Source organism: Chiloscyllium plagiosum, unplaced genomic scaffold (genome assembly GCF_037043375.1).
Source record: "Chiloscyllium plagiosum isolate Xiang-an unplaced genomic scaffold, Cpla_swu_hap1 HiC_scaffold_19, whole genome shotgun sequence".
Lineage (NCBI taxonomy): Eukaryota > Metazoa > Chordata > Chondrichthyes > Orectolobiformes > Hemiscylliidae > Chiloscyllium > Chiloscyllium plagiosum.
In genome coordinates, this window is record NW_028270157.1 from 44055050 (window position 1) to 44069188 (window position 14139).

At 40.8% G+C, this 14139-nt stretch overlaps 1 protein-coding gene across 2 annotated transcripts in view; it reads right to left on the minus strand.

The window, feature by feature from the left end:
- Positions 1-14139, minus strand: part of b4galnt3b (beta-1,4-N-acetyl-galactosaminyltransferase 3b) — a 215284-nt gene that overhangs the window by 58333 nt on the left and 142812 nt on the right. For both annotated transcript variants that reach the window (XM_087997275.1, XM_087997276.1), the window contains exons 8-9: positions 5197-5275; positions 237-303 (exon numbers count right to left, since the gene is read on the minus strand). In XM_087997275.1, coding sequence (XP_087853401.1) covers positions 237-303; positions 5197-5275 — 146 coding nt within the window. The remainder of the gene's footprint in view (positions 1-236; positions 304-5196; positions 5276-14139) is intronic.

Consider the following 14139-nt stretch of genomic DNA (forward strand, 5'->3'; position numbering starts at 1 on the left):
GTTTAAACAGTTACTTTCTGGTTAAAACCAAAGGAAAGCTGAGTATGTTAAAAGAAAGTCACAATTTCTTTGTCTAAGTTTCAGGTCAGGCTTTGGGTTACATAGAGTTTTGGACTCCTTTATATAACTTCATTACTGTCTTCTTCACACTCTCAATTGGTTCTAATAATTTATAATTCTAAATAATACAAATGCAAGTGTATAATTTACAAATAGAAGTATAGTGCGTAACTTACTAACATAAAGTGAGATATACTTCGAATCAATAATGCTGAATTTAAGGCCAGTTTTGCGAAGTCGCCACTAAGGAAAAGAGACAATAAATATGATAATTAAATTCTTTCGATTAACCAGCCTGCCTCTGCTGCACTGGCCTGCTGCTAAAAAAGGTGCTCTCACTTTAGGGCACTTGATCTTTGCAATAAGCCCCTGTGTTAAGTTGCCTCATTTAGGCTCACTCTGCTTTATTGTTTCTGATATAATGGGGCTGGTGTGTGGATTTAGCATCAGGATTTGGGCCTAAGTATTCCTTTACCTCACAATACATGATTAGCACCATTCTGCAGTAAGTGTGAGGCCATGCCCTGCGTTCAAACCAATGTGATATTTTCTTATGACCACACTACAGTTTGGTGTGAAAAATGTTCATGCCATTCATACCTTTCTTGTTTATTGCCTCCCTACCTGACCATCCTGTTCGCAGCTTTTCTCAGTTACAGATTCTCCTTGTTACCCTTGTCTATCATCGTTCTCCCATTTAGGACTTCTCCTTACCCTAATTATCCTCCTTAACTGCACCCCACTACCACCCCCCCTCTACCCCACCCCACCCCACCCCCCTCTTGTAGCTCTCCTCATTCCCTCACGGTCTTCCACACTGTCAGCACCGACTCCTCAGTCCTTGCAGTAAGTAAGGGTAATACATAATATATATGTAATATATATGAATGATTTGAAAGAGAACGCAGATAGTCCAATTAATATGTTTTCAGGCCACACAAAATTGAGGGAGTTGCGGATAGTGAGGAGGATTACCAGAGGATTCATCCTGATATAGATAGGCTGGAGACTTGGGCGGAGAAGTGATAGATGGAACTTATCTGGACAAATGTGAGGTGATGCATTTTGGGAGATCTAATACAGGAGAAAGTATACATTAAATGGCAGACCCCTTTGTAGTATCAACATATAGAGGGATCTAGGCATACAGGTTCACAATTCCCTGAAAATGGCAACATAAGTAGATAAGATGGTCAAGAAGACGTATGGCATGCTTGCCTTCATCAGTCGAGGCGCAGAGTATAAAAATTGGCAAGTCATGTTGTAGCTGTATAAAACTTTCGTTAGGCCAAATTTGAAATATTGTGTACAGTTCTGGTCACCACACCACGAGAAGGATGTGGAGGCTTTGGAGAAGATACAGAAATAGTTTACCAGGATAGTACCTGGTGTGGAGTATTAACTATGACAGAAGCATAAGTTTATTTTCACTTGAACATCAAAAGATGAGAGGCAACCTGACAGAAGTTTATAAAATTATGAGAGGCATTTAGAGTCTTCTTCCCAGCATAGAAATGTTAATTACTAGGGGAAATAGGTCGAAGGTAAAAGGGTTCAGTTTAAAGGAGGTGTGAGAGGCGAGTTTCTTTTTCACAAAGGGTAGTAAGTGTCTGGAATATGGTGGAGACATGTACAATAGCAACATTTATGAGGCATCTTGGCAGATATACTTTCCCAGAGAAACCTAATGGCCCAAGTCTAAAACATGGCAGTCTGGATGAAGAACTACAGGTCCCAGTGCTTAAAGGGAAGTTACAGCAGACTGTCTGATTCCCACTCCAAAACTGCTGTGGCAAAATCCAACTTCATCCCTAGAGGACTAGATATATAACAACAAGTGAGCTAAACTCAAGATAATCTCAGAACTAGTCCACTTGAACACCCATCACACTCCTACTTGCTTTATTCTACCTCCATAACAGAGAACAGAAAATTAAAATGTTATCCATTTTGATAGGAGAAACAGATGTGCAGAGTACTTCATAAATGGTGAGGGGTTAGAATGTAGATATGTACAAGTGGACCTAGGTGTCCATGTCGATAAGTCACTGAAGGCTAACATGCAGGTGCAACAAGCAATTACGAAGGCTAATGGAATATTAGCTTTTATTGCAAGAGGATTTAAAGACAGTGAAGTCTTGCTTCATGTATGTAGCAGCTTGATTGGACTGTATCTGGAATTTGGAACTCCTTTTCTTAAGCAAGATATTATTGTCAGAGAGAGAGTGCAATGAAGGTTCATCAAACTTGTTACCAGAAGGTGGGACTGTCCTATGAAGAGAGATTCAGCAAAGCGGACCTGATTTCTCCAGAATTTCTAGGAATGAGAGGTGATCTCATTGAAACTTACGAAGTACCCGAAAATGGATAGACGGAATTGATCAGCTGAGATGTTTCCCCAGTTGGGGAGTCGAGACTCGGGGTGCAATTTGGTCCTAGGTAGGGAATTTTTTTTCTAATCGGACAGCAGTGAACCTTGGGAATTATCTATCCCAGAGACCTTGGAAGCCCAGTCTTTGAGTACATTTAAGGTAGAGATTGAGAGATTTCTGATTACTAATGGCACGCAGGGTTATGGGGTCTGTTGGATAACAGACATTGGACTGTTTGATCAGCCACGATCATACTGACTTATGAGGCAGGCTCCAACGCTGAATGGCCTACTCCTGTTTCTACCTTATTTCAGGGCACCCAAGCAAACTTCTGCAATCAAGGCTGGCATTAGTAAACCAACTAAAACCTCCCTCAGAACTATCCAGGCATTCTTCTCATGTTCCATAATTAACATTGAAGCAGGACAAAATTAAAACAAGAGACCCATGTCGTCAAAAGTAACAGAAGCCCATATTTCCTACCTACAGATCGGCTGGGCGCACAAAATCATGGATGTTAACAACTGGGAGTTTATACTTTTTTTTGTTTATTCCCTCATAGGAGACAGATGTCACTAGCTGGTCCAGCATTTATTGAAAACCTGGAACTTTTCCCTAAGAAGGGAATGTTACCTCTACCAAAGAAACATCAAAGGTTTAGGAAGACAGCTCACCAACACCTTCTCAAGGGCAATCAAGACACAGATAATAGATGAAGCATTAGCCAGCAATGACGTTCATCTTGCTTGTTATCTGCATAGAGTCTTTTTATGTTCATTAGCTGCTGTTTTAGTTTGTTGGTGGATTTATGGGCTACCATGATGCCAAGAGGTCTGAGTAGTCTGGCAGTCATTTTCGAGATGTCTTTAATGTAGGGGAGAGTAGCTAGGGTTACGTTTTGTCTGCTTGTTTGGTTTTGTTGCTGAGAAATCGGTAGAGTGTGCTCATTGGGTACACGTTCCTTTTCAACATGCTGTACAGGTGATTTTCCTCAGCTTTTAGTAGTTCCTCTGTGCTGCAGTGTGTGGTGACTCATTGAAATACTATTCTCATTTGTGGGTGTTAGGATGCTTGCTCCTATCGTTCAATATTTGGTCCGTATGTGTTGTTTTCCTGTAGACGCTGTTTTGAAGTTTCCCTTTGGCTGTTCGCTCTACTGTGACATCTAGGAATGGCAGTTTGTTGTTGTTTTCCTTCACTTTTGTGAATTTTATGCCAGTAAGGATATTATTGATGTTCTTGAAGGTTTCCTCTAATTTGTTTCATTTAGTGATGACAAAGGTGTCACCCATGTAGTGGACCCAAAGTTTGGGTTGGATGGCTGGCAGAGCTGTTTGTTTGAGTCTCTGCATTACTGCCTCTGCTAAGAACCCTGATATTGGAGATCCCATGGGTATTCCGTTGGTTTGTCTGTAGGTTTTGTTGGTGAAGGTGAAATGGGTGGTAAGGCATAGGATAACTAGCTTGATGATATTGTTCTTGCTGATGAAGTTGGTGATGTCTGGTGTATGTGTCTTTCGGTCTTCTAATAGTGTAGTCAGTGTTTCCTTGGGCAGGTTAATGTTGATAGATATGAACAGGGCTGTTATGTCAAAGGAGACCAGTATTTCATTCTCTTCTTTCTTTGTGTTTTTGATGGTGTTCAGGAATTCTTGGGTGGAGTGAATTCTTGGATTATGGGTCTGAGGGGGGCTCTTGGTTTGTGAATTTGTGAAAAACAACAAACTGCCATTCCTAGATGTCACAGTAGAGTGAACAACGAACTTTAAACCTGTGTCTACAGGAAAACAACACAAACGGACCAAATATTGAACTACTGAAGCAATCATCACAACGTCCACAAACAAAGCTGCATTAGAACATTATTTCAATAAGCCACCACACACTGCAGCACAGAGGAACTATGAAAAGCTGAGGAAAATCACCTATACAGCATATTAAAAAAGAACGGGTACCCAATGAACACAGTCCGCCGATTTCTCAGCAACAAACCCCGAACAAGCAGACAAAACGTGTCCAGAAATCCTAGCCACTCTCCTCTACATCAAAGACACCTCAGAAATGACTGCCAGACTACTCAGATCCCTTGGCATCATGGTAGCCCACAAACCCACCAACACACTAAAACAGCAGCTAATGAACATAAAAAACCCTAAACAGACAACAAGCAAGACAAACATCATTTACAAAATACCTTGCAAGAATTGTAACAAACACTACATTGGACAAGCAGGCAGAAAAGTAGCCACCAGGATACATGAACATCACCTAACCACAAAAAGACATGACCCTCTCTCACTAGCATCCTTACATACAGATGAAGAAGGACACCACTTCGACTGGGACAACACATCCATCCTAGGACAAACCAAACAGAGACATGCACGAGGATTCCTAGAAGCATGGCATTCCAACCGGAACTCTATCAACAAACACATTGATTCAGACCCCATCTACCACCCTCTAAGAAAAAGAACAAGAAATGACATCACCAAAACAAGTTATGATGTCACGAACCAAAGGAAACTAAACACATAAATAGCAAGGGGGACATAATACCAGCGCTTTACCGCAGGCTCACTGATGATATTACCGAGCATGGTGATGAAATGTCTGAAAATGAACTTTCTAGCTCAGCAAGCAAACGTACATCCAGAACCTCAACCTTAGCTACAAATCTTCTCAAAACTCACTAAAAAGTAAACTTTACAAATGAGAAAAACAATGAATTTTCAAAGTTGAAAAAAAAATCAAAATTACTTACTGCAACTTCTATGTGGTCTGTTCCTTTGTCATTTTGTTTGTGCAGTACCTCAAAGAAATATTTCTTAAAGGATAACAACCTACAGATAGGAAATGGAAAAGAATGCATGACACTACACCCATAATAAAGACACAAGGAAACAATCAATTACTGTGTATAAATACTCGTACATTATATTTTAGTCCTTTAATGTAATACAGTAATTAATTGCCAATGTCTTTGGAAAATCACAACTTAGGTATTGGAAAAGATCGCAGAACTCAAGTTGAGTAAGCTCCCTTAACTACGTCCATTTTTGATATGTCCCTTTATAATTAAGGAAACCAACAATTTACTCAGTATTCTAAGTGTGAGCCTTTTATACTTGTAGGAAGATTCCAAATTTTATGTCGATTATATTTCAGGGGATTAGAGCATTCCTGGCTAGGCCAGCATTGATTGACCATTCCTAACTGAACCACCTTCTTCAACTGTTGTGGTCCAGATATACCAACCGTGCTGTGAGGGTTTCAGACTTTTGACCCAATGTTAGGGAAGAAATTACAATATAGTTTCAAGTCAGGATTGTCTGCAATTGTTGGTCTCCTCCTTCTAGGTGATATATGCCATCCCCTATTCAATGAAGATTAACATTTCATCTTCCTATTGCCTGTAGTTGCATGCTAACCTTTCATGATCATGGTCAATGACAATCAGATAATTCTATTCTACAGCATTCTGCAGTTTCTCTCTGTTCAAATAATATCCTGCTTTTCTGTTCTTCCTGCCAAACTGGACAGAATAGCAAAACATGGCTACTGAAGATGTGAGATTTTCTGCTGGGAAGATGATGATTTTCTGCAGGGAGGCTATTTTTAAGAATACTAAATACATTTTTTTTAATTAAATGGGAACAGGTTGTAAATGCTGGCAGTGAGCCACCTTCCTGAACTGCTGCAGTCCCAGCACCCACAAAAGGAGTTTCAGGATATTGTCCCAGTGTCAGGGAAGGAGCAGTGGTCAGATTCCAAGCCAGGATTGGTGTGGGCATGAACGGGGCTTACAGGTGGCAGTGTTCCTATATAAACACTGTTCTTCTCTTTCTAGCGAGGCAAGATTGCAGGTTTGGGGGAAGGTGTTGTCGAAGAGCCTTGGTAAGTTACTGCAGTACATCCTGTAGATGATGCATAGCACTGACTGTGTGCTTCATGGTGAAGGAAGTGAATGTTGGAAGGTGGTGAATGTGTCTGTACTCCCTCTTTATATATCTTTCTTAGTCTACTTTTACGTTTTTCTTCTGTTTGGAAGATATTCTCATGTGTGGTGACTGAGAGAAGGAACTGCTGATAGTAGAAGGTGAATTTTGAATGACTGGAGAGACCTAACCGGGATGAAGGTGAGGTTTTAGTGATGATTAGTGGCATTGCAGTAATACAGGGTGGTTGCAGAAAGTCACATGAAGAGAATGGACTCATATTAAAATAAAACAAACAACTACAGATGCTGAAGATCTGAAACAAAAACTGAAATAGCTGGAGAAACTCAGCAAGGCTGGCAGCATTTGAGGACAGAAATCAGAGTCAACATCTTCAGTCCCTTCTTCAGAACTGTGTCTAGAATATCTAGGATAAGGTGTTATGTATGCTGAAGACAGGGGTGGAAGAGGTCAGGGATAGAAGGATTGAGAAGAAAGTCGGAAATGAAGCCCAGAGAAAGAGAAAACGATAGTTAGGCAGTGAAAGGGATAGTAGATAGTAAGCCTGGGAGAAAGAAAAGCTGATAATGGGAACCATCAGTAGATGATAGTGGGTTGGCTGTGCTGAAAGCAGCCCATGTCTTGACTGGGTGTGAGATGTTTGTGGAAGGGGGCTGGTACATGATATAGAAGAAGATGTTCAAGTTTGAAGAAGGGTCACTGGACTCAAAATATTGACTCTGCTTTCTCTCCACTGTTGTTGCCAGATCTGTTGAGTTTTTCCAGCTATTGCAGTCTTTATTTTGGACTCATTCTTTGATCTGCAGTGCCAGAGTAGCAGACCATCCTTTTCCTCCTGGGAGCAGAAAACAGCCTCAAAAACATGACAACACAGACAAGGAGTGTAGGTACAAACACATTCTCTAGCAATGAACATAAAAACAGAAATATGTTTATATGCACAGACACTGGCTTACTCTGTACATCAGCATTTGTGCTAATTTTAGTTACATCACTTCATATAAACGTACCATTTTGACAGTTCATTTATCATGCATTACCTAATTCTTAAGAGCTAAGGTTGTGCTGCCTCACAGAATTACAGAGTAATGAAAATAGCAGACAGATACTGCCATTAGATTAACTTAGCACATAATTACATTTGCCATTGATTACTGCTAAAATCTTGTACAGAATCCATTTGAAAGCAACCTTAAGTGCTTTTAGACGCTGTAGTAAAACTATTTATTGGAGAAACTCGTGATTTTCTTGAGTGAAACCAAATTCTTTTCTCTCTGTATAATAACTAATCAGAAAAAAGTGCTATTTGCCTACTAGCTACAAATTGCACTTAAGCAACTTTAAACACTTAGCCGCTACCTAATCAGGTTACATAATACAATTTCAAAACTGGAAGGATGTTGCTCTTAATCCTAAAAAGATGCTGTAAAATTGGAATAAAAGCTAACAAATGCAGAAAGCACTTAACAGGTCAGTCAGAATGGACAGATACGTTAATTTTCCAGTAGCAGATCCTTTGTCAATAATCACCTAGAGACAGAATTGTATTAATTGGTGATCACTCCTTCTGTCAAGCATCCTTTACGCTTGACCATTTTACATGGTCCATTTTCTTCATTCCCCTCACCATTTGTGCCTTGCATAATCATGGTTTTGTGATCTAAATTCCAAACCATCCCTAGAAGTCCCAGCTAAGATCATTGTTGGAGCCTCCACCTGTATCTTTTACTTAACAATATTCCTGTTAACAACAGATGTTAGTGTGTTTACTTATATGGACCAATAACATTAAAGTTGATCTGATTTACACCAAGTTGTTCTTGATGACTTACACCAAAGACTCAATTCCCTGTGACATGCAAATGGTTCCGAAATGTTTATTGGATGCATCGATAGCCACCATTGATAGACTGAAAAAATTCTGACTGTTGTCCTCAAGAGTTAGTGCTTGTTGCAGAAATCTGCACAGTTGATCCCAAAATATACTGAGTCAGAGCGAAGTCAAAATTTATGCTCTTATTTAGTTGTGATAAGTCAAATGAACAATTTCAGTGTTGTAACATCCTGTAATCTCAGTGGCAGAATATTTATAAAGCCTGTATGCTGATATTTGGTAGCTAATAAGAATAATTATTAAAATGTTTAGAGTAACAGATACTGCTATAGACAAGTATAAATGCCACTCTAATTCAGTGCAGTAGAGATTGCCAGGGATCAGGCAGAAGTGGGTACTGCAGATGCTAGAGATTAGAATCAAGATTAGAGTGGTGCTGGAAAAGCACAGCAGGTCAGGCAGCATCCGAGGAGCACCCCCTGATGAAGGGCTTTTGCCCATAACATCGATTTTTCCTGCTCCTCTGATGCTGCCTGACCTGCTGTACTTTTCCAGGACCACTCTAATCTTGATTGCAAGGGATCAGTTTATCAAATTACTACACTCTATTATCTAGTTATTAGAAGGTTGCTACCACATCCACACAGAGGCAAAAACAACATTACCAAAGGTTTGGGAGATGATGGTGTATTATCATTAGAATAGTAATTCAGGCTGAATTTTTGAGAGCATGGATTCAAATCCCACTACAGCAGCTGGCATAATTTACATACAATTAACAAAATTTCAAGACCATCACAGTAATGGTGACCACGAAACTAGCAACTGTTACAAAATCCTATTTGGGTCACTAGTGTCTTTTAGGGAAGGAAATCTGACATTATCCAGTCTTGCCTACACCTGACTCCAGATCCATAGCAATGTGGTTGACTCTTAACTGCCCTCTGAAATAGCCTAGATAGCCAATCAGCATTTCCTCTAACTTTCTTACCAGCTGCACAGATCTCCGCGTGTGGCAGGGACATCCGGAACTGGAAGCCAGTGCCAGATTGGTATGCCAACACTGATCACCATGTACAGTACATCAAAGCAACTGCACGTGTGTGCAGCCATGTACCTTCAAGGGAACAGTGTAGCCAATCTGTAGAAGAGCAATTAGAAATGGACAATGATCCCCACATCCCATGAATAAATAAGCAAAAACTCTAAAGATGGCTCAAGTTAATAGGACCAATTATGGCAAAACCTGTTAAGAAAACTGAAGCAGGTCAGGCTTCTGCACTGGAGTATCTGGGAATCGTCTTTCAAATATAGTTTTTTTCCAATTTTGCACATTTTCATAACAGACACCTCTTATTGTTCAAAACTCTAGAGAATGCAGTTTATCCAATCTCTTTTCATAGGATGGACATGCCATCCTGAAATAAGTCTGCTGAACCTTTGTTGAACTCCTTCTACGGCTATAATATCTTTCCTGAGCTAAGGAGGCCAAAATGTCACACAGTACTCCAGTTGTAGTCTAACCAAGTTCTTATTCAAAGAATTTATTCAAAGTAAGACTTCACCAGGCCTGTACTCAAATGCTCTTTTGATAAAGGCCAACATGCCATTAGCCTCCCTAACAGCTTGCTGAATCTGCGTATTACCTTCAGTGACATATTGACAAGGACATCTAGGTCGTTTTGCACACCTACACTTTCTAATTTCTTACCATTTACGAAATATTCTTAGATCTTCCTACCAAAGTGAATAACCTCAGATTTTTCTACTTTACATTCCATCTGCCATGTTCTTGCCCAGATATGAAGCATGCCCAAATCTTCCTGAAATCACCATGCTTCTTCCTCACAACATATTGTAGATGTTGGAATTTGAATTCAATAAATATCCGGTATCAAGAATCTAATGATGACCATGAATCCATTGTCAATTGTCAGAAAAACCCATCTAGTTCACTAATCTCCTTTAGGGAAGGAAACTGCCATACTTACCTGATCTGGTCTACAGATCTACAGCAATGTGGTTCACTCTTAACTGCCCCCTAGGCAATTAGGGATGGGCAGTAAAGGCCCGTGAATGAATTTTTAAAACTCCAAAGCCCCTGATTTCACGCTAACCATGCCATTCTGTCCAAACCCATTGTTCCTTTTAGCTCCAATATCAACTGTGTGCCTACTCATGGGAAGCTATATCCACCTACCTGCCATTTGCTTGCCATTTTTAAAGCCAATTCATCATTATCTCCCAGACCTCAGGACAAATGCTAAGGTGAAATAAAGTACTAAATCTCCTTATTTTTAAAAATAGCCAATTCATAAAAACCCATGCACTACTTTTACAATAATTCAAGCACTAATCCCTTATAAAACCGTGCATTTAATTAAAGTTCTTAGTTCCTTATTAAAATGAAGGCACTCATAGCATCATTTCAAAGTTCCCATAACCATTTGGAGCTGTCAATCAAACTGAACTATAGACAACTGCTAGGTTGTGAAATCAGCCATGCAATACAAATGCTATATTGATAGTCTGCAGGCTTCGGGCAACAGACAAACTGAAACAGTAAACACTTTCTTTTGAACTACAGAATGATTCCATAATGAAAAGAGGACCTGGAGATGAAAATGCCTTGACAGTTTCAAGGAGATTCTAATAAACTTTTATGTACATGCATGTCTCCTTAAGATTCCCAAAGGACAGTTGATCTATCCCAAAGGTAAAATGGCCTATTGTGAAGATGTCTCTGGGCAAATCCAAAATGGTTCTCCAAATAATCCTTTCAGCTTTAGACATTCTCCTGAAAGGTGTAAAGCCCTCAAGTTAGATTTTAAAGAACCCACTCGAGCTATTTAGGTCTGTTTTGAAGGCAACTACATTTGTACCTGCCATCAGTTTCTGGATATGTAAGCTGCACATATTCCATCCCCCACCCCAAGAGTGGTGGCCGCTGAATTTTGTGACAGAACTACCAGAATCTGGGGCCCTGTACCATTTACAGTACACTGGAGACCCTTTCTGTCATCACTACAGTTCAGGCTTCTGTGTACTCTCACTCATACTGAACTATTGTAACTGGGGCTCTCAGGCTTAGAATACTTCTGAAAATTGACTTCATTAAGAATAATATATTTGCATTCAAGGGTCAGAAACAAATTTCATTCACTTTTATTCAGCATCAATTCCAACAATCCTTACATATCATTCTAATGGTAGCCTTTCTAGGGACAAGCAATAAATGCTGGCCCAGCCAGCAATGGAACATCCCACTAGTGAATAAAAAAGTCTTCCACAGCTTATAAAATGATAATAATATAAAATAACCTGTACTAGCAAAGGTCAATCAACCATACAACCTTAGAGTCATAGAGATGTACAGCATGGAAACAGACTCTTCGGTCCAACCATGCCGACCAGATATCCCAACTCAATCTAGTCCCACCTGCCAGCACCCGGCCCATATCCCTCCAAACCCTTCCTATTCATTTACCCGTCCAAATGTCTTTTAAATGTTGCAATTGTACAAGCCTCCATCACTTCCTCTGGCAGCTCATTCCATACACGCACCACCCTCTTGGTGAAAGAGTTACCCTTTAGGTTTCTTTTATAACTTCCCCCTCTCATCCCAAACCTATGCCCTCTAGTTCTGGATTCCCCCACCCCAAAGAAAGGACTTTGTCTATTTATCCTATTCATGCCCCTCATGATTTTGTAAACCTCTTGAATGAGTTCTTTTCTTCAGTATTTACAAATGAGAGGGACCGTATTGTTGAAAAGGAGAGTGTGAAACGGACTGGTAAGCTAGAAGAGATACTTGTTAGGAAGGAAGATGTGTTGTGCATTTTGAACAACTTGAGGCTAGACAAGTCCCCCGGGCCTGACAGGATATATCCTAGGATTATGTGGGAAGCAAGAGAGGAAATTGCAGAGCCGTTGGCAATGATCTTTTCGTCTTCACTGTCAACGGGGGTGATACCAGGGGACTAGAGAGTGGCGAATGTTGTGCACCTGTTCAAAAAAGGGAATAGGGATAACCCCAGAAATTACAGGCCAGTTAGTTTTACTTCAGTGGTAGGCAAAGTAATGGAAAGGGTACTGAGGGATAGGATTTATGAGTATCTGGAAAGACAGTGCTTGATTAGGGACAGCCAGCACGGATTTGTGAAGGGTAGGTCTTGCCTTACAAGTCTTATTGAATTCTTTGAGGAGGTGACCAAGCATGTGGATAAGGGTAGAGCAGTGGATGTAGTGTACATGGACTTTAGTAAGGCATTTGATAAGGTGCCCCATGGTAGGTTTATGCGGAAAGTCAGGAGGCATGGGATAGAGGGAAATTTAGCCAGTTGGATAGAAAACTGGCTAACCGGTCGAAGTCAGAGACTGGTGGTAGATGGTAAATATTCAGCCTGGAGCCCAGTTACAAGTGGAGTTCCGCAGGGATCAGTTCTGGGTCCTCTGCTGTTTGTAATTTTTATTAATGACTTGGAAGAGGGAGTCGAAGGGTGGGTCAGTAAATTTGCAGATGATACGAAGATTGGTGGAGTTGTGGATAGTGACGAGGGCTGTTGTCAGCTGCAAAGAGACTTAGATATGATGCAGAGCTGGGCTGAGGAGTGGCAGATGGAGTTCAACCCTGTCAAGTGTGAGGTTGTCCATTTTGGAAGGACAAATAAGAATGCGGAATACAGGGTTAACGATAGGGTTCTTAGTAAGGTGGAGGAGCAGAGGGATCTTGAGGTCTATGTTCATAGATCTTTGAAATTTGCCACTCAGGTGGATAGAGCTTGTAAGAAGGCCTATGGTGTATTAGCGTTCATTAGCAGAGGGATTGAATTCAAGAGTCGTGAGGTGATGTTGCAGCTGTACAGGACTTTGGTTAGGCCACATTTGGAGTACTGTGTGCAGTTCTGGTCGCCTCACTTTAGGAAAGATGTGGAAGCTTTGGAGAGGGTGCAGAGAAGATTTACCAGGATGTTGCCTGGAATGGAGAATAGGTCGTACGAGGATAGGTTGAGAGTGCTAGGCCTTTTCTCATTGGAACGGCGAAGGATGAGGGGTGACTTGATAGAGGTTTATAAGATGATCAGAAGAATAGATAGAGTAGACAGTCAGAAACTTTTTCCCCGGGTACAACAGAGTGTTACAAGGGGACATAAATTTAAGGTGAAGGGTGGAAGGTATAGGGGGGATGTCAGGGGTAGGTTTTTTACCCAGAGAGTGGTGGGGGCATGGAATGCGCTGCCTGTGGGAGTGGCAGAGTCAGAATCATTGGCGACCTTTAAGCGGCAATTGGATAGGTACATGAATGGGTGCTTAAGCTAAGACAAATGTTCGGCACAACATCGTGGGCCGAAGGGCATGTTCTGTGTTATATTGTTCTATGTTCTAAGGTCACCCCTCAGCCTCCGATGCTCCAGGGAAAACAGCCCCAGCCTATTCAACCTCTCCCTTTGGCTCAAATCCTCCAACCCTGGCAACATCCTTGTAAATCTTTTCTGAACCTTTTCAAGTTTCACAACATCTTTCCGATAGGAAGGAGACCAGAATTGCATGCAATATTCCAACAATGTCCTAACCAATGTCCTGTACAGCCACAACATGACCTCCCAACTCCTGTACACAATATTCTGACCAGTCAAGGAAAGCATATCAAATGCCTTCTTCACTATCATATCTACCTGCGACTTTACTTTCAAGGAGCTATGAACCTGCACTCTAAGGTCTCTTTGTTCAGCAACACTACCTAGGACCTTATCATTATGCGTATAAGTCCTGTTAAGATTTGTTTTCCCAAAATGCAGCATCTCACACTTATCTAAATTCAACTCCATCTAACACTTCTGAGCCCGTTGGCCAATCAGATCAAGATCCTGTTTTAATCTGAGGTAACCTTCTTCACTGTCCACTACACCTCCAA